Source organism: Pollicipes pollicipes, unplaced genomic scaffold (assembly GCF_011947565.3).
Source record: "Pollicipes pollicipes isolate AB1234 unplaced genomic scaffold, Ppol_2.1 Scaffold_6686;HRSCAF=7923_pilon_pilon_pilon, whole genome shotgun sequence".
Classification (NCBI taxonomy): Eukaryota; Metazoa; Arthropoda; class Thecostraca; order Pollicipedomorpha; family Pollicipedidae; genus Pollicipes; species Pollicipes pollicipes.
The window spans coordinates 21,782,403-21,809,266 of NW_023596921.1; the positions used below are offsets into that span (position 1 = coordinate 21,782,403).

The 26,864-nt window shown below is 52.8% G+C and overlaps 2 protein-coding genes and 1 long non-coding RNA gene across 3 annotated transcripts; all 3 read left to right on the top strand.

Annotated features, from left to right (window-relative positions):
• Positions 1-9,274: 9,274 nt before the first annotated feature.
• Positions 9,275-11,413, top strand: LOC119108731 (uncharacterized). The gene is made up of 3 exons (XR_005095344.1): positions 9,275-9,335; positions 10,598-10,716; positions 11,031-11,413. It is a non-coding gene; the product is annotated as an uncharacterized LOC119108731 (long non-coding RNA).
• Positions 11,414-11,437: 24 nt separating this feature from the next.
• Positions 11,438-12,654, top strand: LOC119108059 (cytohesin-2-like). Its single transcript, XM_037231640.1, has 4 exons — positions 11,438-11,453; positions 11,732-11,920; positions 12,319-12,415; positions 12,644-12,654. The coding sequence occupies exons 2-4, from the start codon at positions 11,747-11,749 to the stop codon at positions 12,652-12,654; spliced, it is 282 nt and encodes a 93-aa protein (XP_037087535.1). The 5' UTR covers positions 11,438-11,453; positions 11,732-11,746.
• Positions 12,655-13,776: 1,122 nt separating this feature from the next.
• Positions 13,777-16,540, top strand: LOC119108060 (actin, cytoskeletal 4-like). The gene is made up of 8 exons (XM_037231641.1): positions 13,777-13,790; positions 14,062-14,270; positions 14,665-14,672; positions 14,748-14,923; positions 15,319-15,430; positions 15,812-15,946; positions 16,367-16,424; positions 16,521-16,540. Exons 1-8 carry the CDS (start codon positions 13,777-13,779, stop codon positions 16,538-16,540), a joined length of 732 nt encoding a protein of 243 aa, XP_037087536.1.
• The last annotated feature ends 10,324 nt before the right edge of the window (positions 16,541-26,864 follow it).

A 26,864-nucleotide genomic window follows, 5' to 3' on the forward strand; every position in this document is an offset into this window, starting at 1 on the left:
ACGCAGGCGGCGCTTCAGTGACGCTGGTGTCAGGTCTGCCGCGAAACGGCCGGGCGCGCTTTGGCTTGTTGGGTAATGGAGTTCGTGGGTGGTGACTGATTTCTGCCCGTCAGATGAACAGGGTACGGCATGTGATAAAAGAATCGTCCTATCGTACAGAGGTGTGTGAGCACAGATGCCTCGGACCGGGATTTATTGCATTATTGAGCAGAGCTTTAGAGCATTCAGCCACGCATGAAGTGGATCATAAATGTGTTGTGTTAGTCTTGTGTAGAACATGCTGGTCCAATCCTCTAAGCGGCCCACAAACTTTTACGTTATAGGTGGCATGTACGCACCGGACTGGACCCAAGCTGTTATGTACCGCACGCACTTAGCTGGCGGTGATGATGCTAAACGGCCGCAAAACTCCATAATTTTACCGCGCAATTACCAAGCTACCAAGCGTACCGTGAAGCCAAAGCCGTAATTTGATTACCCAGGGCACTCAAATGACCATTCAGTTTAAATTTCAGATTTGACCACAGGCATGTGGGCCAGTCATTTACGTGTCATACGCTGAGGGTCGCAGCAGCAGGCGTTCCCTGGACCAATGGTGCCCATAGCGACACACAACAGCCGAGAGCCAGCGTCAGCGCCCCGTCCCAGTGTTGACGACATGACCGCTGATGGCTTAGACCCGCCCTCTCCGCTGCTGGGGGCCGTGTCGCCACACCTGACGGCGGCGCGGCGGCGGCGGCGGCGCGGCTCCGCCCGGCTGGCCGATGACCGGGCCGGGCCGGCGCGCCCTTTGTCTCGCTCGGACGGCGCGGCGCCGCCCTCATCAGGCGTGGCCCAGCTGATCACGCGCCCGGCCGCCCGTGACGCGCGCACGACGTCGGTCAAGCCGTGCTGGTCACGTGACGCAGCGCCGCGCTCCGCCGACGGAATGGCGAGGTGGCCACGTGACCGGGCACGACGCCCCGGCGTCGGGACTGCCAGCTATGGCAATGCAATCGAGTCGGCATCAGGGCAAAACTGACATCTTAAAAATGGGAATAAGCTCGCTTTCATGCATCACTATGCGTGGCTAACTTGTTTTCGTCCCCTGTTGTCGTTCCCTATCCTTGTGTTGCGGTCTGTTGAACTCTTCACTTGCTACGGCTGGTGGGCTCATACTGCATTATTCTCTCCCAAACCCATCCCTTTCATCTGCCGAGTATTGCCATCCTTACATCCAACCAATCCCCATCCTGTCTTCTCTTGTCCTTCCCTTCACAATCATCGCCTAGAGTTTGCCATCGTGACGGGCACGCCAACAGCCACCGATGCGGCTGGATGTGGCGGTAATTAATACAATGCAATACAGTTAAACACAAAACAAGGTGATTGCTGGGCATGTGATGTGACGAGGCTGTCGTGACACCATTTGAAAATGGCAGGGCTTGCCTGTCATAAAGCGGGATTGGTTGCGCGAGTAATTTGAGACACTGTCGTTACGATAGCACTGAAACCGCAATCAAATCGGCATCAAGCCGGTTTGACCTGAACAGGTCATTTCCGTCATGTGCTGGCGGCTGACAAACCGGCTGTAAATAGCGGTCAATTGCCTCATCCGGCGGTTATCACCATTGTTCCGCGACAAAGGCAGTGCTTCTGTGTGTCGCTGCTCGTTGTCGGCGCCGCGGCGGACCTGTTGCCGCCGGATCGTGACATCATCACATCGCTTACGGCCGTCAGCCACGTTCGTCTCTTTGGAGTCTCTTGCAGGCGCTGACCGAGGTCACGCACGAGCACGTCCGGTTAAGCCATGCCAGGTGGCCGGTTAGCACGCTGAGCTGTCTCTGTCCCTCACTAGGCCAGGTGGCCGTTTAGCATCCTGAGCTGTCTCTGCCCCTCATCATGCCAGGTGGCCGGTTAGCACGCTGAGCTGTCTCTGCCCCTCATCATGCCAGGTGGCCGTTTAGCATCCTGAGCTGTCTCTGTCCCTCACCATGCCAGATGGCCGTTCAGCATGCTGAGCTGTCTCCGTCCCTCACCATACCAGGGGTGGCCGGTTAGCACGCTGAGCTGTCCCTGTCCCTCACCATACCAGGTGGCCGGTTAGGCACGCTGAGCTGTCTCTGCCCCTCATCATGCCAGGTGGCCGGTTAGCCGCTGAGCTGTCTCCGTCCCTCATCATGCCTGGTGGCCGGTTAGCATGCTGAGCTGTCTCCGTCCCTCACTGTGCGACGCTTCTCGTTATCTCGCTCGGCATCGCGCCTGCCGTTATGATCGAGCGTGACGCTAATGGTGGGCGTGGCCACATGCGCCGGCCATTAAGCGACAAAGGCTTTTGAATCTCACGGTCGGATAAGTAATCTGCCGACATGCACCGCAGCGAGTTATATAACAGTTAACATTTTGCGATCGCGTGTCCGGGTACACGAAATTTTATATCGCTTCTTGCGCGGCCGTATAAAAGGTGCAGTGATGCCAAATGTGTCCTAGCAGCACTGAATGAATTAGGCTTTCGGAATGCAAAGATATAGACGCAAAATTTTGCCACCTTTTACCAACTAAAGGAAAATACTAGCCGAGGCAAAAGTTGGGCAGATGTGCTCAACGGCAAAATCGCGACTTTATTGTGCCTAAGTTATTAGTTATGGAACAGAATCGGACTATGCTCCGACCAGTCATGATATGCCCGGCTCTGCATTCATTCTGTTTGGCGCATGGTCTGTAGTTAAAGCCAGCTTGTCTTGTTTTCCAGCAAGCACTTCGCGCCCGTCAGCGCGGGTCAGGCGGCGCTGGCCAACCCAGCCCGCCCTCCGCCCCCCGACGCAGGCCGTGCCGGCGCCGCCTTCAAGCGCAACCTCTCCTTCTTCCAAAAGGCGGCGCACACGCTGAACGCGCGTCATGACGCGCGCGCCGCCGCGGCGCGCGGCAGCGTCGACGTCCGACGAAGGCAGCGCGGCGGCAAGCTCCGACGGAGGCTCGAGCGACGGCCGGGCTGAGCCAGTGGCGGGTCACCGCCTCGGTTCGTCCGCGCTCTCTGACGTCACGGCTGGGCGGTGCGGCGGGTGCGGCGGCCGGCCGGCAGCGCCGGTCAGACCTCCGTCGCGGCCGGGACGGAGGTGCAGCCGCGTCAGGCCGGTCCGCGCGCGCGAGAATCGGCGGCGGCGTCGCGGAGAGGGTGCGCCAGCGGACAGGCGGAGGTAGAGAGGGCCTGCAGCCGGCCTCTGCGCTGCGCGCCAGCCTGAAGCCCACATCAAACCCGGGGCGTCTGGTGGAGCAGTGAGGACCTTCAGGAGTGGGACGAGCCGGAGGAGACGCTGCAGCCTCGCAGTGCGGGGTGGAGAAACGATCCGCAGGAGTGGGACGAGCCGGAGGAGGTGCCGCGGCCGCCGCCCCGCCGTCGGCCTGGCCTCCGACCCTTCTCGGCAGAGACCGGCCGCAGCTGCGAGGACCTGACCAGCTTCGGCTCACCGCGGTACCGGCGACAGACCGTCTGCGGCGGCCTGACGCGCGCTAAGAGCTGTGAAGGCGGCCTGGACCAGCCGGCGGCGGCCGAGCCGGCGGCCCGTACATTCAGCTTCACCTCCCTCGTGGCCCGGGAGGTGGAGCGGAGCAGCGGCCGCTCCATTCTGCGGCGGGTGCCGTCCGTGGAGGAGATCCTCGAGTCGGTGAAAGAGCTGCGCGTGCGCCGACGGAGCGACGGCATGGGGCGCGGCCAGGAGCCCGATCACGACCCGTACCAGGACCCGTACCAGGACCCGTACCAGGACTCGTACCAGACGGCGCACCCGCCGTCGGGCCCGGCCGACTACCAGAACGTGGTGGTCAGCGGACCGTCGCCTTGGACTGGAGTCAGCTTCAGCGGCCCGGGCCGGCGCGGCCGACGCGACGAGCCTGACGAGCGCAACGAGCGCGACGAGCCCTGCTACCAGAATCTGCCGGTCGGCCGGACGCGCGCGCCACCGGAGGTCATCTACGACCTGCCGGTGCTGACGGGCCGCCAGCCGCGTCCACCGCCGCCGGCCGCCGCCCAGCTGTACGAGAACGTCGAGCTGCGAGCGCCGCCGTCCCCGCCCGTCTACACGAGCCTGGCCGCGCGGCAGGTGGCCGCCGAGGCCGGCCGCGTCTCTCTGACCGTGCAGTACGACGTGCCGCGTGCCCCGCACGTGTATGACGAGCCACGACTCGGCCCGGATCGCGACGTCGCCGGGGGTCAGCCGGACGAGCTGGAGGACGAGTGGGAGCGGGACTCTCTGGAAGAGGAGCCCACCTCCTGCCAGCCCAACATCCCGCTGCCAGGTAAGCTGGGGTGAAGCGGTGGCTGTGGAAATGGCGACTTCCAAACGGGCCGCACTCGCATGTTTTTGATTTAACCCTGCGTTAGGCACTACACTTTGGTCCGTGAAGTGCACTTACCTGCTGAGGAGTTGCACTATTTTTTAAACTATGCTTGATGGAAAACTACCGATATTATGTCCTAAATGAGAAAGCTCTGACGTCATCATTTGTCGATGGATCATGCTTTTGCTCATTACCCTCGACGAGGTCTCGATGCGTGGACACATTCTAAAATTTGGTCCCTGTTCCCTAAAGTATCAAATGGTAGCATGATGAAATGTGTATCGTGGATATTAACAGCACATCTCGCATGCGTCATGCAAAATATTGCCGTAGTACCGAACTTCTCATAAAAAGTTGAATGAAAAGATAAGTCATAAGATGAATTACACTGTAATTACATACAAATTACATACATAATTACAAAGGCATAAGGCAAAAGTCAGTCAGAAAAGTCATAGAGAGATGAGATGACATATGAAGTAGCGTGTCGTGGTGTGAAGAGACGTATGCTTCTGACTTTGCCCAGCTGAAACACTTGGTTCGAACCTGTGAATACTGAATTTGCCTTCGCATTTAAGCAGCGTCTCAAGACCTCCCTCGTATTCGTGCTATCCTACAGCGGTGGCATGGCCATTGGTCGTCATTGGGTCTTCGCGACGCACTCAGCTGCTGAGGCTGTATGGGGTCGCCTGCCTCTCACCCTGGTACGAAAGGCGGGCACCGCGGGGAATCGAACCCTGGACCTCTGGTTCCAACGGCACCATGATGTGGCAGTTATTACCTCCCCTCCCCCTCAGGTGCACATTTCTTCCCCTTTTCTCCGAGGCTTTCCGGCCTTTCTCTCCCACCCTCCATGTATCGTTCAGCGCTCTTTCCTGACCAATTCCGCCTCTGCGGATAATCTGAGTTTTCGAGACCAGGACCGCTCGCGCACACAGCGAACACCGTTACAACCAATTAGCGGCGCGCGGGCGCCCGCTGGCCGTGCCGCCCTCACTGTTGGTCGCAGAACTGGTGCAGGAGACCAGCTCGGCGGAGATGAGGCCAGAGCGCAGTGGCCGCCGCCACCCGGCGGCAGCGCCGCAGGCGGGCGACATGAAGCGCCCGGCTGGCCAGCGGCCCACGGCGTGCGCCGTAAAGTCGGTGTTCTGTGCGGACATGTTGGCACCAGGAGTAATGTGTGGTCATTGGGTATGGCCTTTGCTCTGTGTCCGACACGTACGAGGTGGTATGCCACGGTGCCTTGCGAAACAAGCCACGACCTATTAAGACAGCGTGTGGTAATATGGAGCAGTTAACAGGCACTGACACCTTTGTGCAATGGGTCGATTAGAAAAAGATAGAACTTGTTCCACGTCTTTAACTTATTTTGATGTCAAGAAAAAGACCGATCAAAGGTCATGCTTATCTTAATTTGCACGAAATGCAGGCGTCTTTGGATTCATAAGGTGTCTTTGTTTTCCATAACAGATCACTCTCTACGCTGCAGCATTCATGCAGGATCGCACTTTGAGCACGGGCCGCATGCAAGCCTGGGGCCGATACCACTATCGTACTTTGAGGACGGGCCGCATGCAGGACTAGGCCCGGTATCCCTATCGCCCACCACTGATGCGTCAGTGCTTTATATCACAGCGCTGAGGGTCCTCGAGCCGAAGCCAAAAAAGCAGGAGCTGCTCTTCTATGCATGTGCATTGTGTGTTGGAAAAGGCCTTTGAAATGGAAAGATTATGTGTTGTGTGGAAATCGTGATGGAGAGTGTAACTGTGATTGCTTTCATGAACTGCAATTTTATCTCCGTTCTGGAGCTATGAATGCCGGAAACTTGATTACTCTAAGCCAAGCAGTTTTATACACTAACTGGACAGTTTGACTAGATGCGTGATTCATGATGTACTGTTATGACACTCCTAGTCAGTAATGGCCCACGATCTTAAGCCAGAGCACCTATCACGAGACGTAATCGCTGATAGCTGTTTGACCGTACACAATGAATTTAGCATGCGCTTGGGTGGGGTCAAATTGACCCCCTCCCCCCCCCCCCGAAGGTTTTTCCAGAATGGTTTCCAAGCGGCGCGGCGTAGCCGTGACAAATTTTGCAAAGCTGTAGACAATTAAATCGCAAATCGTTTGGTATCAAAATTAGATTTAACTTTCAACGTCGCTGACCTACGGCAGGTCAAAGACAGGCCATGGTTTTAGCGAAGGCAACTTCTAGGGAAATTCTGTTGCAATTTCATCGTTCAATCTGATGCAACAACTGAGTGTTAGACGGAGCCATTCATCTCTGAGACGCTTTCGTAAGCAGCGCAAATATTGAATGAGCAAATTAAGTTCACCTAAGCTTAGGTATGAAGGTCAGACCAAGGTCAAAACCAGCCTGCATTATTACTCTAGGGCTTGCTGTATGGGAAAGTTTCTGGTGCTCATTTCGAATTTATTGGTAGCAGGAACCATCTTATGCATTTTCCATGGACTTCTCAAAGGTCAGAATAGGTCATTGACCTAAGATGGCCAGGGTCGACATTTTGTTTTTAGGAGCATACTGCCGAACGTAATATTTGTCGCTTATTCAAATGCAAAACTCAGAGCAGCCTGATATGATTTTTGTCACATGATCTTCAAAAGGTCAAACAAGGTCACTGACCTTAAACGAGCTTGTGACATTGTGCTTAGAAACAGCTGTCTAGGTTCTACGGGCACTTCGGAGACCAACCTGGAATTTGACCTTGTTTGACCTTATTTGACCCGAAGTTCAGGACATAGGAACCTTAAACTTTGACCTGAGTGAGTTCACGTACAGGTCAACACACCCTGCGAATTTGGTGTATCTAGCTTCCTTAGTTCCTGAGTTCTCAAGGGGTCAAATTGACCTCCACCCGCTTCCTACCCGAGCGAAGGGTATCAAGTCGGCCACCCGGGCGCGTGTTAAGGCAGCCGAAACGCTGCAACATTTAAGCTTGAATCTCTTCATCGACTCCTTTGCGCACGCTGATTCATTCACGTCCTATTAATCCGTGCATCAGGTCTGGCCGCAAAAAGTTGCCCTTCCCCGCCTTCTAGACATGGTTGTTACTCGACTCACTCGTCCTGCACTATTTGCACATCAAGCTGGTCATGGATTATGTAATGGCCTTGTGAGCACGTGGGCCAAATAGCAATGCCAGCCAAGCGATGCACAATTTGCGACATGAGCTAGTGTAAGCATACAGGACTGCCCGTTACTTAATGCTCATAAGTTTGCGACCCTTTGGTATCAACGATTCTTTCGCCCGTCTTTCCCTAAAAATCGTTTGCACCCAAAGCCGAATGCCCCGTCCATATCATCACGCATATGGAGTACTTAAAGATGCGTACAGCTAGTTACACGTCATCTCCACCATCGGCAGACTATGACCGTGACCCCGGAGGACGTACATGGACCCGCCGACGAGCCGACCTCGGAGGAGCGGCTGGACGAGCGGCTGGACGACCAGCTGGACGAGGGCCTCGGAGAATCGGATAGCCGCAGCCACTACAACGACGACTTGGGTGAGGCACCGCTCGGGCCCTCCGACGGGTCAGGCTACTGGCGCATGGGTGAGAAAGTGATCGGATGTTGGCATGCATAACAACCCCATCTATACTTTTTATCCCCATCCATGCTATTCATGCCGTTTTGGACAACTTTGGCGGTTTGTTGGACGTCTTTAGTGGGGACAATAAACCCGTGGTAGAGAGCATTGACGCTCTCAATCATAGACTTCTGATAGAAACTTGCATAAAAATGCATGCAAACTGTTTTAAAGTGTTCTAATTTTGTCTCGAGACATCACATTCTACCTTTCAGTCGGCCGAGGGCGGGCTCCTAGGTCGCGCATTGGTGAGGGTCCGTCAGGTCATGTGGTCACCAGCATCCCGTTAGTCATGTGATCGGCCCGGAAGCCCATCTGATCGAGCACCGCTGCTGGTGGGGCGCTGAGCCCCCCCCCCCCCCCCCCTCTGCATCTGGACACAAACGGTTTGTTGGCCGCTGCCAAAGGCGACGTGCCCGTTTTCGTCCCGCACAACACTGGCCCTATCAGATCGACGTCCTGTTCCCAGCAACCAGTTTAAGGCCGGACCAAGACGATGCCGCGAGAGCATTACGTATGCCTCGCGTTCAGTTTTTGGTCGCAGGTGCCGTTCGGCCCGTGACGCCTCCGCCTGTGTGGGACACTCACACGTCACGTACAGTTCCCCCGATAGCCCAGCAGTGTCGGACCCGCTAGGTGACCCGGTGACCGATCCAGCTCGTGCTGCAGCGCTGGTGCAGGCGCGGCGTGTGCTATGCTTAATGAGCGTCCGGTCCCGAGTACCCTGCCCGGGTCTGTGTGGCTTGGTGCACCTGTTATGCAGCTGCTATGATATTCCATGCGTGTAGATGGGACAGCGATGGTTTGGGTAGTTTATGCTTCTGAACCTGAAACATTTGGTGAGCTACCTTGATGGATAAGTCTACCGTGTTCATATGGATGCTATACAGCTAGCTATGACCGTTTCCTGCATTGAAAGATCAGGCTAGTCTAACAACTCTGGCACTTGTCCAGTGATCGGCCGCTTGGGGCGCACGTTGCCCTAAGCCCAAGATGACACACTTTTTCAGAACCGGCCCGTGCTAACCACCGTTACAAGATGCACGGAGCTGATATAAGCTGCATGAGAATCAGTTGAACGCAAAGCCATGCACTGATAGAGGCTCAGAAAAACCTCGGTTAAATTTTGTATGGGGATTTCATTATGTGTGGATGCTTCATTACATGTCTCAGGTAAGTGCGTCCGTGCCTTCAAACTCCGCCTGTGCTCCGGCCAGGTCTGGAGGTGATCCTGGAGGAGCCGGAGGAGGAGTACGTGACCACCTCAGAGGAGGAGGGGGAGGAGGCGGCGGCAGAGTCCCCGCTCGGCACCCTCGCTCGACGGCTCAGAGGGGATCGGCTCAGCAGACGGCGACCTCGGCTCCACCGCCTCCAGCGAGCTTCCCAGCGGCCAACCCAGCCCGGGTCAGTGGCGCGCCCAGCGGCGAACCCAGCCCGGGTCAGTGGCGCGCCCCAGCGGTGAGCCCAGCTCGGGTCAGTGGCGCTCCCCAGCGACGAACCCGGCGGGGGTCAGTGGCGCGCCCCAGCGGCGAAGCCGGCGGGGGTAAGCCGCGCTCCCCAGCGGCGAACCCGGCGGGGATCAGTGGCGCGCCCCAGCGGCGAACCCAGCCCGGGTCAGTGGCGCGCCCCAGCGGCGAACCTAGCCCGGGTCAGTGGCGCGCCCAGCGGCGAATCCAGCGGGAGTCAGTGGCGCGCCCCCGAGGCGAACCCGGCGGGGGTCAGTGGCGCGTCCAGCGGCGAGCCCAGCCCGGGTCAGTGGCGCTCCCCAACGGCGAGCCCAGCCCGGGTCAGTGGCGCGCCGGCTCCACCGGCCCGGCGGCGGTCCTACAAGCACTGATGCTGTGTATCTGTAGGATTCTGCATTCGCTTGAACCATGCATCGACGCACGCGTTCAATGTGTGTCGTTGAGTGCATGCCGTCATGCAAAACTGCGTACAAGATGCTACCGCTCAAGAGGCTTCTGTCAGCCGCGTGATGCGTCACGCGACTCACCAGGAGTCACGCGCGTGTCGCATTCCCCGCTGAGGCGCGCCCACTGTTGTCCGGAAGGGGGGGGGGGGGCGGGAGATGGGGGCCGCCGCTGGACGACACAGGCTCACTTCCTCGTGGCACGTGCAGCGTTTTAAAGCTGACTCGCCGCGCGTCAGACGTACGGCCGCAGCCTCGGAAGCCAGCAGGTGGTCCGTGTAAATGTGAGAAAGCGCGGTCTACGCGGTCGGATGCGGTCTCTTTAGCCAAACCGCAGCCATCGGGACGTGGCCGCGTCCGACGCCGCAGCCGGCGCGTGACGTTGAGCTGACGCCGGCGTGTGGCCGGCGCTGACATGCTGGCGAGCTTTTGACGCTTGTCAGCTCCGTGTCGGCGCTGGTGGCTGAGGTGTAGTGTGTAGTGTGTAGTGTGTAGTGTGCTGGCCCCGGTGTAGGTTGACGGGGGCAGTGATCTGACTAAGTGGTGTAGGTCTGATCTTAACGTCTAGTATAAAGTACTTGCGTAATGTTATTAATTCATTTCATGAGGATGGCATTGCCCCGTAAAAAGAAGAACACTCTGCTGGGCTGTGAGAATGCCGCATGTATGACAACTTGCCAGCCTATCATCAGCTCGCCTGCATGCTCATGACTTGGCACTTTTCAGCTTTGCTGATCACCTCCATGCATCTTTCCAGATGACTCCCTGACTATGGTGGAAGGGGACGACGATGAGGAGAGAATACAAAAGGACCGCTGCGTTGAAATCTATCCGGAGACCATGAGGCAGCGCAAGCCAAGCAAACGGCCCAAGGAGGTAGGTGTTAATAAGGGGCACGTCATGATCTTTAAAACGTACTACTCACACAAATTCAGCGTACCCCGCTCCTATTAAAAGCACTTGTATATAAGGATATATCCAAAGCACTGGTACGCCATGTTTTTGGATGCGTGACGTAATCTAATGTTTACTGTGATTTGACTACCCGATCACTAAATTTCAGCCGGCCAGCGTCATGTTTGGCCGGCCCTGGAGAGCTGAAACGGAACTGGCTACACGATATGAGAAGTGTCATCTGACTCGTAGGCGTGACCTCCGTGAAGGGTTTAGTTCTGTCTCGTCTCCCGCAGACGGTTCAAGCCAAGGACGGCGGAACAGGGCCGCCGGCAAGGCAAGCAGAGAGCCGTGCGCCGGTCAGGAGCGTTCTTCCGTCAGTCAAGGCGCTGAAAACCCAGTTTGAAAAGCCCTCGGCCCAAGAAACGCCAGCCGTCAACGGAGGACTGCCATCTTCCGGAGGGAAGTCTGCCCCGATCAACGCGTCGCCGCGGAGGTCACATGCCGACGCCCCAGGCGGCCATACGGGGCAGAGAGAGGTCACAGACGGTGAAACGGTCATGGCACACAAGATGGATGGTATAGTGCTGTCAAGTTCGGGACGAAAATCGAGGAAAGGTTGCAGCCCCACTGCTCCGCTGGAAACTGTCTTCGACAAATTTAGCGATATGGAAGAGGATAAAATCAAACTACGGATCAGCACTCTGTCTTGGGACCCGGTGAGTTTTGTCGTGTACACTGGAAATCCGGAGGACGTTTGCTAATTTGATAACTGAGGTAAACCTGTCGCAACTGAAAACCACTGGGAGATACTCGGTTGGCTTCACTTTAGATATGCTTAACATCTGTGAAGGTCTTCACTGTCCACTATTAATGGTCCTGCTGATGAGTACCAATGTACGAATCTTACCTGAAGCGGATACTAAAAACGTCCTATGACTAATCTGGAATCGTTTTGCTTTGGTTCCTCTCCCCATTGGTTCGTGGTGCCGTGCAGGCAAATCTCGTGGACATGCTGTACGAGGTGCCGAGCCCCTGTCGCCACACGTCGCCGGGGCAACAGGGCTTCATCAACATCGAGGGCTGGCTAGAAAAGCTGCCGTCCGGCAGGAAGAAGGCTACCTTCTGGAACGCCTGGAAGCGGCGCTACTTTAAGGCCAAGGATGGCTTCCTCTACTATTACCAGGTATTGGCACCATTAAATGACTTATCCCGAGGGATTTGCTTACGTATAGAATACATCATATAAAACAATAGGTGAGCTATGATTTCATCACACCATGACACCAACTGGCTCAAGGCGTTGTATACAATAAATATTGGTGTTTCTCATATTGTCAGACGCTTTGTCATTCTGTACAGAGCGATGGTTAAACGTGTTCGCTTTCTGTGAGTGGATTAAATCAATGCTATTTCCTTCTGTCAGCTCCGGAAATGTCGTTTGTGGTAGTGAAACTATGTTCTTTGTCAACGGTAAACTGTATCTGCACAGCACCAGTTCTCCGCTTGTACCCGTTTTGTACGAGAGTAAGTTGATCCTGGTGATGGAGCTGAACGCTGTCGGCTCCCTCGGTGTTTCCACAGAACAATACTACGGACCAGCCGAGCCTGGTGCTGCAGCTGATGGGAGGTCACGTAGAGGTCATGGACTGCTCCATTATCGGAGTCGACAGCCGGGTACGTCAGCTTGGTTTACGGGGCGGACGCAGTCTTGCTCCCGCCCTTCAATATGCTGTGATGTTTCACGGTGTGAGATGTACATCACATTCAAAGATAAGGGTCTGACAACACTTCTTCAACGTGACCCATTGTTGCATGTAATCATTTCAACGATTCAGCCGTCATTTCACGACCTTCTGCATTTCAAACGATCCGGCTGCTGCTCGCTTGCGTCGCTGCGCCTCGCCAGGCTCTGGATGACGCACTGTCCTTGCTCCAGGTGCCCCAGACGGGGCCGATCCTGAGCCTTGATGACGGGGTAAGTCCGCTCGGGCGCTGCAACCACGTGCGAGAATCTGATGGTTTCCGTCCTGACTTGAGCATTCCGACCTGATGTCTTACTTTTACGGCATTACGCGCTCATTTTGCAGCAAAGGCTGCAACATCGCTGAATAAGGTTCCTGCGAATTCTGTTTGGCGGAATGCTGTTCAACCAACGCTTACGCTTTGGTTACACAGGGTTGCAAAAAGCCCCAAGTTTCCAGAATTAAAGGTCTTCCGCGACCCGATGCCTTATGTCCTGCTACAACCGCTTCGCATGGAGATATAACCGAACCACCGCATCAGGCTCGCATCCTTTCTTTACCACTATGTCGTTACTCTTGTTAGCCATCGGCACTCTATCATGAGATTAGGCTAGCCTCCACACTCCGTCGCTCTGCCCAGCCCGGACTGAGGCCGGTTGTGTGCGCTCCTGCGCCGTCAGATGGGCCGGTACGTGGTGGTGCGCTGCACCAGCGGAGAGGAGGCCGACTGCTGGCTGCGTGCGCTGCGCTCTCAGACGGCCGGCGACTGTAGCGCCACCTACGTCCAGCCGGCGGCCGTGCCGGCGGGTACCGAGCGCCGCCCGCCGTCGCCTCGTCCTCGACCTGGGCGGCACTGCTATCAGGGCGGGCGTGCTGCTCAGCGAGCGTGAGTCCTCGACCTGGGCGGCACGGCTATCAGGGCGGGCGTGCTGCTCAGCGAGCGTGAGTCCCTGACTGCGGCGGTGCAGGGGCTCTGATAGCCGCTCTTCACTGGGTCGCCTTTCAACGGCATCACGTCCAGCGGCTTACCCGCATGGACTGGGCGGCCAGGGTCCAAGTCATTTGGATTCTGCTCTGACATGCTTTTTTTAGCTTTAACTATTGGCAAGCTGGTTCGCGATAACTGTGAGCCAACAACACGTCTGACTACCAGCTGCCAACTGCGGCAAGTCCCACAAATGTTTCTCTTTCCCGCAGTTCGCCCCTCCCCCCCCCCTCACCCCCAGCCCACCGCACCCCTCCAACCGCTTTCTCGCTCCCAGTCAAGCCGTCTTCTCTACACCTCGTACCTTGTGCCATGCTTTCGTTCCCGTATGAGCGTATTTCTCCCGGTTCTGCATCGTGCCTGACCTCTCCTCTCCTGTGTAGCCGCGCTGCCGCAGCTCTTCTTCCCGGCCGCCGTGGTGACGTCACGGGACGGCCGTCAGCTGGCGTGCGGCGCCGCGGCGCTGCAGCCGGCGGCGCGCGCCGCCGGCGTGCTCTCGTGGCCGTTGCGGGCGGCAGCCGGCGCAGCGTGCCGCCACCTGGACGTGCCGGCGCTGACCGCGCTGCTGCGGCTGACGTTTCGCAAGCTACGCGTCAGCCCCACCGACTACGGCGTCCAGCTGAGCCTGCCGGCCGCCCTGGACGCGGCGGCGCGCGGCCAGATCCTGGGGCTGCTGTTCGACGAGTTCGGCGCGCGCGCGGTTAGCGTGCAGGAGCAGAGCGTGCTGGCGCTGGCGGCGTACAACGCCACCAGCGGGGTGGTCGTCGACATCGGCGACAGGATGGACGTGGTGCCGATCGTCAACGGTGAGGGCGGACCGGCAGCGGGTCCCAAGATGCAGCGGACTGGTTGTCGGAGAAGCACCATTGCCGCCCATCATTGGTGTCATTCCGTGGTCTGATGTTGAAATGCGTAGCGCGACTACATCTCATATTCGTGGGGCTGGTTTTTAAGCTGCCTTGCTCCCGGCTGTGCGTAGTATTGTAGTTCTGCTTATTCATTACTTTTCAAGTCTTTCTGTTTGCCGCACATCAAAGTAAATTTCCGGTCAGTTTGTACAGACCTAACACGGCCAAACGAGTTAACACCACCTGTAGTGTTGAGCCGTAGCCTCTGTCCGCTCCCGGGAAACTCCTGTCAGCGTCCCGTATGGCGGAGGGGAGCTTCACCAGCCTAACCTGCACGCGCTCACTCCGACAGGTGCGGTGGTGGGCGGCGGAGCGACGCGGCTACCGTACGGCGGCGGCCGCCTGCTGGACCACCTGCGCCTCTTCCTGCTGCAGCGGCGCGTGCCGCTGGTCAGCGAGGTCGAGACACTGCTGCTACGCCACCTGCTGCAGCGGCTCTGCTTCGTCTCGGAGCGCTACGAGGAGGACCTGCGCCGCTGGCGCGCCGACCCGGCCAGTCTGGAGCGCGCCGTGCCGGTGCACGAGCTGCTCGGCGACAGCGCCCCCTGGCGGTGAGCGGTCACCGGACGGCGCGACCGGCTGTGTTGGGGTGCGATGTGCCGGCGTTGTGGTCCGGCTTGCAGCTGTATGCCGCAGGAAGGCGGAGCTGATGGAGCGGCGCTGGTGTGGTGCGGTGCCCGACCAGCGTCATAAAGGAGAGGGATTGAGGTGCTACATTCGTCTTCAAAATGCGTCGTCATCACCTGCCACCTGTAGTGGTGTGTGTGCACTACCACCATTTTTGGTGATGTCTGATGATGATGTCTCCCCCCCCCCCTCCGTTGTTTAGTTGGCTGGTGTTACGGCCAAAAATCCCGGTCTGAACTGTGTTCCCTCTGGATTGTGTGAGCTGTGTCAACTGTGTAAGCCTTCCCATTAATGAAGCGATTTGATGTTCTTGTCTCAGACAAATCGGACTCGACTGCGGGCGGTTTCAAGTCCCGGAAGGGTTATTTAATCCGGAGATCTGGGGACTCGACCACAAAGGACTCCACAAACTAGTCCAGAAAGCGGTGCAGGTATGAAATGTTGATACACCACAATAGCGTTAGTCCTGCATTTGTCTCAGTTATTGAGCGTTTCAGATGTACTGCATATTGGCAATCCGCGCCAGTCGGTAGATGCGTTTGAACGCGCCATGAATGGCTCGTTCTGGTGGCTGGAAGAGTGGCTGTGGAAGAGTGCTTTGAAGTGGCTGGAAGAGTCTCCGTCACCTGACAGTCACACAGCACCAGCCGCCTAACCGGGGGCGCTGACACGTGCTGACAGCCACACAGCACCAGCCGCCTCACCGGGGGCGCTGAAATGTGCCGGCCTTCAGCAACGCGTTCTAGCGAGGTCGGCGTCCAGCACGGTCTGCCACACCGTCGCCTGCTGACCGATCCGTGCGTGCGTGACAGGCGTGCAGCGTGGACAGTCGTCGTCAGCTGATGCGGTCGGTGTACCTGGCCGGCGGGGCGACGCTGCTGCCGGCCTGGCCTGAGCGGCTGCAAGCCGAGCTGGACGCCCTCAGTCCGCCCTCCGTCACGCCCAGGGTCAGTGTCCGCCAGTGGGTCAGGGCGCGCCGAGGGGAAGAGCTGGGGCTCTAGTCGAGAACAGCACGACGCTCGTACTCTCGAGCTCTCGAGCAGTACAGAGGTCCACCTTTGCTCTGTTAGCTTGGAACTCATAAGTGTTTGGTGTTATCCCCCCTACCGAGTGGTTTACCGTACGGTATGACTGGATGGATGGTTTGTGATGACTTATTCCATGCAAACTGTAATCCTCCCTTGCACAAGCCTCAATACATGCCGCAGTTGATATCAAGCTGTTCCGAAAAGGAATGCAGAATCGAATTTAAATCTGTATCTACAGCCTACGCACTCAGGACAACCGAATGACTGGCCTGAGATCCCCCACGAGCTGACGAGCAGGAGCTGGCTCTGTTGTGAACGCGGGCCATGCTCTGCCGGCAGGTGCACGCCTCGCCATACCGGCAGCACGCGGCTTACCTGGGCGCCTGCGTGCTGGCCGGCGCGGACGCCTTCCAGTGGCGCGCCGTCACGCGCGACCGGTGGCGCCGCCTGGGCGTCGCCGCGCTCAACGTGTGAACGCAGCGCGCCCCGCCAGGGGGTCAAGTGCGCGGCTGAGAAGGGCTCCGCTAGAGGCATGGTCTGTGATTTAGGCTGCGGTTTTCGATGATGTGTGTGCTTGGGGGAGGGGGGGGGGGGGGATTCGCGCGCAGAGTGTGTGATGATGTGAGGCAGACCGTGGCACGGTGTTACGTCGATGGTCATGCGGCCGCGGACGTATGCGGCTGTGCTGATGACTATCGAAGGCGATGAACCGGTGCTCGTCGATGTCTTGATTAATATGCCGTCGAGATTTGATGAACAGCCCCCATTGTTGTACGCAAAAATTCAGGAAGTGCTGCGTATTTGATGGTTTTCAAAAGGAGCAGCCATCTTGAGTCCCCGCCTGCTTGGTCCGGTTGTCTTCCGTCTTATTGTGCATGTCGTACTTTTTCTTCTGGGGTGTCATCTCCATAGCAGGGGTCAGCATCTGTGGCAAAACACGGGCGGGCGGCTGGGTCGCGCGTGAGAAATGAATACTGAGTCGTGTTCTTTAGTTCTTTTTTTCACGCCTGTTTATTCTGGCTGCTCAAGGCAGTAACACGGTAGATGCCAGTGCCAATATTCTTTGTAATATGATGCAGCCAAATGTGTGCACGCCTCGCTGTACGTGGTTCAGATCGCCGCTTCCAAACCGATTAGTTGTGTATGAAAGCTGATGAATTACGCATGTAAACCACGCTTACTGCGGTTTAGCTGAGGCAAATCTTAAGTTTTGAATCGACTGTATGATCATTTACCACATACACATGAGAGGCTGGTTGCGCCCGTACGTGTTCCCAGTGCAGCGACGAACAATACAGATTGACGGCAGTTTTACCGGGCGCTATCATTCCGCATATCAGCGACATCGTATGATAACCGAACAAACTCATTATCCAGAAGTGAACGGACAAAATCGGCTAATTCGTTTCAAAAAGAAAAGCAAATGAAACCACACGAATACAGTCGTGGCATCACTTGCGAATTACCTCGCGTTTTGTCGAAACTAGAAAATAAAACACCAGGCCAACAGTCCTCTAGTATAACGTACTGAAGTGCACAATACACAACTAACAGTTTCATTTTTGTTTGCGATACATCCCGAACAACATTTCTGCGTTGTGAAGAAGGAAGGGTCACCAATGACGCCGCACCCGGTACTCCACAACCGTCGTATTGTTGCCAACCGAGGTGTGCACGACCCCGTTCGGGGTCCCCCTTCTCTCCCCCCCCCCCCCCCCAGCTGCTCAAGCTAGACACTCAGTAGACATGACGTGCTAAAGAATGTTGATGGTATTTCGTCACACATATGTTGTGTTACCTCCATTGTGTTAAATCCAGCCATGTACTTCATCGTCCGGTTGTTAAAGGTGAAGCTGAACTGTTGACTAAGGATGCAGATGCAACCCCAAAATCTCAGAGCGCTGGATGCCGGCTTATGGTGTTACGTCGGGTGAGTGCACACAACAAACAATGCATTCCTAGCATTTTAACTTAAAAATTCCACCGCCGCACTGGTGCGACTATATGCGCGGCAAAGTTCACGTCATCTGCCCAATTTTGTTATAACAAATAGACGCGTTCACATGTGAGCACTTAACTAGCACAATAAAGCCAAACATGGCGCAATTGTTGTTCCGAAAACATATAGCACTAACGCAACTGCATCATTTGTAGTCCGCGCTCATTGTAGGCGCATCCGTCCGGCTCTCGCGTATTTGCCTGGGAGACTTTGCACACTGATCTCTGGAGGGTCTCGATACTCTTCCATACCCCGCACCATTCATGCTGTAAACTTGTACATGTGGTATTGCTGCTGCTGAACGCTGTGCAACAGGAATGTCTTTGAATCCTAATGTGCCCCCTTCAGTGACTTGCATGGAGTTCCATCTCCGGCTCGTGCACGCGTGCACATAGTTGCAACATCTTTGGTTGGCATGGTATCCTGTTAAACGCGGATAACCCTCGCCACCGCGACACACGGTTGCCACGAAGCATGCAAGCTATTAGGTACTACCGAATAAATAAATGAAAGCATGCAGAAGAATGTTAGATCTGAAAACACACCAGTCCTCGGATAAAAACCAGGAAAATGGAGATATAGATGCGTCGACATGTCGGCAGCATGTCTTAATCGAAACAAATAGCAGAAGAGCTTTTCGCACCATTCATAGAATAGCAGAGGGGCCTTTGCTGTCCGTTTTGATAAGTCATGTTACCGGGATACCAACGCATCTATATCTCTATTATCCTGGTTTTTCTCCGAGGGAATAAGGCTTTTACTACGGTCTTACTAGGTTAATAATGTTCTCACAAATGCACTAATCAAGTTATATAACACGCAAATTCGTATAAAACGTGAGCGACGCTGTTCGGAACACATTACAGAATCTTGACATATGTCGTTTACGCCTTTCTATAGATCAATTTATGGCACAGTGAATCAATGATATGATCCTGGATAGCATTGGCGTTGTAACATACCTTTGTGCGAATCGTTGTGTCATATGGCATGCATTTACCATAGGGAACTTTGCTTGGGTAATTAGCTTTTCCTATAGGCTAATTATCAATCAAAAATAAAATCATATCAAGATAGTGCCGGAATTATTCCTGGGCAGTTGCTGCGTGATTAGATGTGCTACGCATGGCCTGAACAAGCTTGCCACCGTATTTTAAAGATACGCTGTGTTGTGACTGATCCAGAAGGGGAATGGGCCCATGGCCCTCCTTGGGCCGAAGGGGCACCAAAATCTCGTGATGAAGGGGCACCGAAATCCTCATTTTAGATCCACATAGCCTATATTTTTTAGACGTCCCAAAGTTAACACTCACCCGGGTGGCCGGCTAGATACCCTTCGCTCGGCTGGGGGGGGGGGGGGGGGAAGGGTCAATTTGACCGCCCTAAGATCTCGGGAACCAAGAAAGCTAGAGACATCAAATTTACAAGGTGTATTGATCGGTACGTGAACTCACTGAGGTCAAAGTTTCAGGTTCCTAGCTCATGATCTTCAGGTCAAAAAGATCAAACAAGTTCGAAGTTCCAGGCTGGTCTCCAAAGTGGCCCCAGAACCTAGATAACCGTTTCCAAGCAAAAAGTCACATCCTCGTTCAAGGTCAGTGACCTTTCTTGACCCTTTGAAGGTCAATGTGACCAAAATCATACAAGATTGCTCTGAGTTTTGCATTTGACTAAGCGACCAAGATTGCGCTAGGCAGTATGTTCCTAAAACAAAGGGTTTGACCTGGGTCATTTTAGGTCGATGACCTATTCTGACCTCTAAGACGTCCATGGAAGATGCATAATGCGGTTCCTGCTATCAATAAAGTCAAAATGAGCACCATAAACTATCCCACACAGCAAGCCCTACAGTAACAAAGCAGGTTGCCTCTGGCCGTGGTGTGACCTTCATACCTGACCTTAGGTTTATGTAATTTGCTCATTCAACTGCTGTATCGCCTAAGAAAGCATCTCAGAGATGAATGGCTTTGTCTAACACTCCGTTGTTGGATTAGATTAAAGGATTCCTTAGAAATTGCCTTCGCTGAAACCATAGCCTGACTTTGACTTGCCGTAGGTCGGCGATCTTACAAGGTGCATGTAAATTTTTGATTCCAAACGATCCCCTATTCAATTGTATACAGCTATGCAAAATTTGGCGCGGCTGCCCCGTGTCGTTCGAAAACATTCTGGAAAAAACCTTTGGGGGGTTCAATTTGACCCCCACCCGAGCGCGTCTTAAAGGAGCATCTTAAAATATAGGTACGACAAGCTGGCCCAACTTTTCAGGCTTACATGAAAATGAAATAAATTTGAGTTTTTCATGCCACCAAAAGTCCCCTTTTCTCAAAGAACGGTATCTCTGTCGTAAATTGTGCTAGGGTCCCTGACCATGAGGACCGTGATAATTCACCCTATTTACATGGGTAGCTGTGATTCATCTCGATCGGAATTATCGGGCGCATATTCTCTTCTCACCATCCCTTCTCACCCGCGCGCCGTTCGGCAAATTCGAATCACGTTTTGAAATCGTTTCTTATGAGAAGATCATCCGTTCAGAGATGGTTTTGGGGTCTGAGTCCCAGAGGCTTGACCAGATTTGAATCTTCTCCACCAAGTTTAATGTTTGAAGTTTTTGTTACCAGTCTCGGCGCCGGCATTATTATGATACGCCTGCCGTTTCCTCAGATCCATATATCTGCTAGTTCTGTCCCTCCGCTTGTCTGCCCTGCCTCCGATCCTGTTAACGCGTCTTACCCGCTCCCCTCCTCCGTCCCTGGTTCGCAGTCGGATTTTCCATTCCGGTCTAAATTCGGAATACCTATAATTATTTTCTCATGTGTCTCCTGAGACAAGGCCCTCTGGATTACCTGGCGATGGCGCAAAGCCCCCTGGGTTATCCAGCATTTGAGGGCCCGGCCCTGTGAGCCGGGCCGCTAATGCCACCTCCGGCCAACCCTCCAATTGGGGCCTAGGGCGGCGGGGCATTTACCCACTGGTACCAGCCACCACCCCCTTAATTACGACCCCGGGATACTGGTGGGGTTACCGCCATGCGTAACCGGCTGCGAGCATTGCCCACTGGCGGCCTGGATGCGCTATTTCGGCAGCACAACAGGTGCAATAGGAGGTTTGACACCGGCTTTTATTGCCGTTATTGCCTTGAATGTGCATGTGGAGAAGATTTGGGGGTTTGCAAATCTGGGAGTTGTATGACGTCATCAGACCACTGTGGGAGTCGTGATTGGTCAATTCTTGCTTCATTTAGGCGTATCAGATGCGCCGAGATCCGTCGAGAGGGTATCGAACAGGGGCTAATGCGTCGCGCCGCATCTTACGTTGAATGGCGCAGACGAGTGGAGAACGCATTGCGATTTTTGAAACGGTAGGTACCGATGACCCCGCGGCCGGACGACTTGTTCGTTTGCTTTGTTCGTTTGCAGAGATGGGAAATGTATTTTGAGCTGATTTTGTTTCCAGTTTTGCATTTATTCTATTTCCTCTGACATTTAGCACTATCTGCTGCTAACCGCGCGTGATTCTTGCCTCCGGGTCAAGCTTAAAAGAATGACCGACAGTTTGATGGTCGACCGATGGTTTCGAGCTTTTCATCGCAATGCACACTTAATTGGTTGCTGCATGGTGTTCTTCAGTATGGTCTCAGGATATCTTGGGCCCAGTTTGCAATGATCATCTGTGCCAGACACATGACATGAGCATGTTGTAGTGTGGGCATACTGAAATGTGCTGCATTCTCAAATTTTTGGTATGTTTGCCTGACATGGCTACTTTCCAATTACATGAAAGGTCCTTTTTTGAGCAGTGGTAATTTTGTTTGAGCAGTATCAAGATTGTAACAGCCAAAACATGTTTTTTTTCTACCAAGATAGTTTGACTTGGAATTGGTTATTCAGATGCATGCAGAGTTCAGAGCATCAAAGTTCAGTGTCACAATGCAATTTGTGCTGTGGATGGATTTTTTAAGATGGGTGGGGAGAGGACTGCATGTGGAGACTTTCAAAAACTAGGGGAGATCAAATGTTGTGATTGGAGGGGGGGGGGGGGGGTACAGGTTTTAAATGTGCTGAAGCATTGAGACATTTTCATTTGGGAGAAAGATGATAGCCTGTATAGGAGACTTCAAGATTTATGGATTATCCTTGCCTGAAAGGCTGATTCTCAAATTGATGCATGAGATGAAAATGTTTTATATCATTGACTGATGCCAAAGAAAGTTTCTATAGTTGGATGACAAGATGAAGGCTATAGCTCATCTTGATATGCCTGCTTCAAATAATAATCTAGCAATTTTTATAGCTGAGATGGTTTCCACTTACTGAGAGGACAACCAAAAATGTTGTTCACTGGCCATTGTACTGTTTGCTCATCCTTGGATCTGCACTTACAGTGAGCATAACATCATTATACATTCAGCATAAGTTAGAGAACTTCATTTCTCATATCTGTATGTGCTCATCCCGTGCTTGCAAACTGGAGATACACAAGTTCTTACTAGAACTTTTGAATAGAGCAGTTTGAGTACTACCACAAACTGGCCACTTTGTGTCAAGAACATTCAATGCCTTAGTAACACAAACAGAGCTGGAAATGCTCCTAGGTTTCCCATGTTTTCCAAATTGTTTTCATTATAGGCTTGATATGCACAGTTCACTGTGCTTTGAAAACCTGCATGCTTCTGTGGCTCTATTCCCAGGGCTTTGTAAAAAGATGATTTAATTCACATTGTGTTTTTCTGTCAAAAACCAGCATGGTGGTAGCAATTTTGGATTTGAACTGTTTTGGCACAGTCCATTGCCATATTTTGTATCACAGTTGTCAGCATGAGGCACTCATGCAGATGCAACAAAGTCACATGTTTTGCCTTGCGGCATCATGTACGCCAGCTGGATTTGTATCATTAAATCAATGTAAAGTGTAATTTGTTACTGATTATATGAGTTGACGGGGACATTTAAAAACTTTTGGCTGTTCTATGCTCATGCCTATGCTTGTTACATATTACAGGCTTACTGAACATGGTTGTAAGAAAACTAGAAAGAAGACATGCAGTTGGCACAGGGAAAATATTGTCACCACAGGAGCTGTCAAATTGTGATGACATTGCAACAGCTCTGACAATTGACCCATATCTTGGCTTCATCACACACAAAATGTGTATCAGGTAAGTCACTGTTTTTTTCTGGTATCCACATCACCTGGCTTTCTGTAAATGATAACTCTTCCCAAAATGATGTTCACCATGTGTATTATCAAAATGACAAAAAAGACACAATGTCTGAAAAATGGGATGGAATAATGAATGATGATTTCTAATGCCACTTGTTAAAAGTGTGGGTTTTTACAGTTGTGAGAGTGAGTGGAAAGAACCAACTTGTGGCCCATAGTGTGCTTGCACTGTTTGTTTTCACTAAGTGATTATTGGATAGGAAGGTCATTCTGATGTGTACTTGTGTGTATGCTACATGTACTAATAAAACCAGTTTCAGTGCAAAATTGTTTTCATCATATTTTCTTTCGAGCCCTCTGGTTAAAAGGATGTTCCACATTTGTATAAGGTTTTGAACTGAAATAGCCATCTTGGAGGTCCATTCAGTGCAGTTCACAGCCATGCCCTTCTTAAGACCTAAACCATTCTAGTCTCTGAGCTACACACCCACAAAGATGTGCAAACTACTTGTGGGAGATTATTCAAAGATACCCAGGTATACATGATCCCATATACCATCATTTAAATCCTGTCATAACATAGCCACACAATAATTAAGACCAAGTAAAATATAATTGATAAAGTTGTTCATATTTGGTGCTCATAAGCATCATTTCCAGATATGATGGCCATCACTTGGCTCTCAGTGTTGTGCGAGCAAGGTATGATGACATGGGGAGCATATTCCCTAGACAGACAAATTTTGTTGTTTTCAGGAGCCTTTTCCACTTTTAAGAGTACTTGTAGTTAAAAGTGAGTTAACTTCGTCATATCTGATACTTGCTTCAACATCTTAAATTTAATTCCCACCACAATTTGGTATTACCGGCGTAGGCCTCGCACTTCCTGAAAATGTCAGTCAACTAAATTAGCATGCAAGCTATAACATATTAGGAGAAATAGTTACAACAAATAGGTATGAATACATCTAGCATCCTTAAGACACCTCAGCATACCAAATAGTGGCAGTGTAGTGTTTCCTTCACCCCTGCTACTTACCCAGTTTGCATCAACTGGCGCATAAATTTGCGGTGCTGCTGCCAGCTGCTTATTCAAATATATTTAAGGTTGCTTCAGACTTTCAGCGGATTGTTCGGTGACGTCACCAAACCACAAAATCGCTTGTCAGCTGGTGTTAGTTTCCTGAACGAAACGATCGTTTTAGAGTATTAAAGAGAATGTTAACATTCAAACGTGTTGAATCAAGTGCCAGATATGGTGAAATAAGTTTATTTATCACCATGGTGAAGTGGGAAAGACTGGTCCGTCGTCAGTATGACAACGTGATCCATGAGGTTCAATCGAGCCATGATTATCCAGAGCCTCATCCCGCAGTCGGCGCGCTCCTAAACTCTAGTAACCAACAGAGGCTCATCAATACCGAAAGATGCCCACTGGACTCGGTTGTAGCTACGGTGCGCGTCTACAATGACGCCAAAGGGGATTGGATGGAACTAGACCAGACCGCATGGGATCAGACAGGATCGAGAGGGACCAGACCGAGTCGAGCCGGGCAGAATCGGAAGGGAATGGTCTGGTTCCCGTTCTTTCTCGTCCCGCCCTGTTGCGTCCCGTGCGGTTCTTTTAGCTCACATCCGGTGCCGTCCGATTCCGCAAAATCCCGTCTGGTCCCGTCTGGTCCCATGAAGTCTCGTCTGGTCCCATTCAGAACCGTCCAATGCCATCTGATCTCGCTGGGCTCCGTCTGACCCCGCCCGGTCCAGGCCATGGGCCCGATCTCCACAGCACGTGACTCAGTCGTAGCTTGTCGTGCGCTCGCTGTGGTTCGCACGCATGACGAAAGCGCCTAGTTTTCGCAACGGACTTATCTGGCTTAGACGCACACCGCTACTGCAGCTGGGTCTAATAGTTCATCATTCGGTGACTATTTGGCCATGGAGAATCGCGGCACGTAGGAAAAATGGGTCTGACGTATGTAGATGGTTAAAACTAGAACTGTTTCATTGGGAGAACTAACCCAGTTGAAGTGAGTTTGTGTTTTTCTGACGTCACCCTACATACGATCAGCTGGAGGCGTTATCGAATTTCACTGTCGTCGCATGATCAGCTGATAGCTTCACCACATGTATGTGTTGCTTCATTCGGACGGGGTGGGTGACTGACGTGGTGGAAAACTCTTTATTGTTGTTAGATCGGGCACAGAGGTAAATGATGGTGCTGGGACTATTCATAGATGTGTAGTTCATCTTTTGATGTCAATGTGATTTGGCTCTGGCGAAATAGATTTGATTCATAGTTTTTCGGGACGTGCGAGGCCTGCGTCGGGAAATACCCATTACTTGTGCACTTCACTTCATTAAAATAGAAATGATGCAAACCAGTTTAGTGCAGTTCTCAGTTATCAACTGATTCTATGCCTAAACTCCATGCCTCATCACGTACTCGGGTGGGGTGGTTATCAGTTTGCAGAAAGACTTCCAAACGGTACGATGTTGCGGCGCCAAAGTTTTAGCAAACTACCTGGAGCTATTTTGTTCTCGAATAGATAGTTCTGTGGAGGGCGATTTGGACGCTCTTTTGGAATTCTGTGCTCATGAGGCTTAAACATTCAACAAATTTCATTTGAACTATATGAAGGTCAGATGAACAAATACCCTGAGAATGACTTGATCAAACTTTTGCTTTCAAAAAACGTCCTGTTATCGCAGTTCTAGGCGCTAATTCATAATTCAAATATAAAAATAATCTCAACATGGCTTTACTTCTTTTCAAATGAAATGGTTTGATGTTTCTGACCTGACTTATTTTTTACTTTTAGTTAGGAGAGATTACTAGACTTAAGCTGCTTGTGTGAGGTCACTTCTGACGCATATGTCGAAGTTGACCATATTTGGCCTGAATCACGCCCTAGGGACTAAATAATTTGACGGATGAATTTACACAGAGTGCTACCTATCCTGTGAGCAGTGCTCCATCTCTCTTGTTTTATAATATCCCGTGCGGCCAAATTGCCCCAAACTGTGCTAGTCTTTGGTACCATGTTATGTGTGACAGTTTCTTAACGTGAGCCTTTTGAATAGAAATATTTCTGGGATCTGCGCCGCAGGCGAAGCGCCCTAAAACTTCTTGGACCAGAGCTCACGCTAAGCAGTGATTGTGTGAACCCCGACCTGTACCACTCGATCGTGTAATTCCAGGTTAAGGGCCAAATTTGTTAGCGAAAGTTTTGCGCCCCGCAATGCCTGGCATGGTTCGTCCTGCCCCCTGACGGCACTTGACTTAACGCTGCCGCTGACACCAGCCGTAGGCCATGTCTGTCCAGGGACAAAATGCGATCGCCTAAAGCGATTCGAATCTACCCCGTCCGATTGGTTGGAAGCAGGTGCTCTAATTGAGGTATGGGCACGGACGGACGGGGCAGTTATACCCTCAGTCCACCACTGTAACATGTGCTCCTACCATTTGGTATCAAAATGTTTAAAGATTTGTTCTAAGGACAGTCTTAACATTGTTTTTATACAGTGTTAGACTAGTGTTTGTAATGGCCAAAGCATGACGCAGGAATCGACCCCAGGCCTGCCACGACGAAGACTGAGTCAGTGCCAAGTAAGATAATACGCATGGGATAAGAGCTTTCCACTTCCAAAGGACCTGTTGACCCGTGATGAATT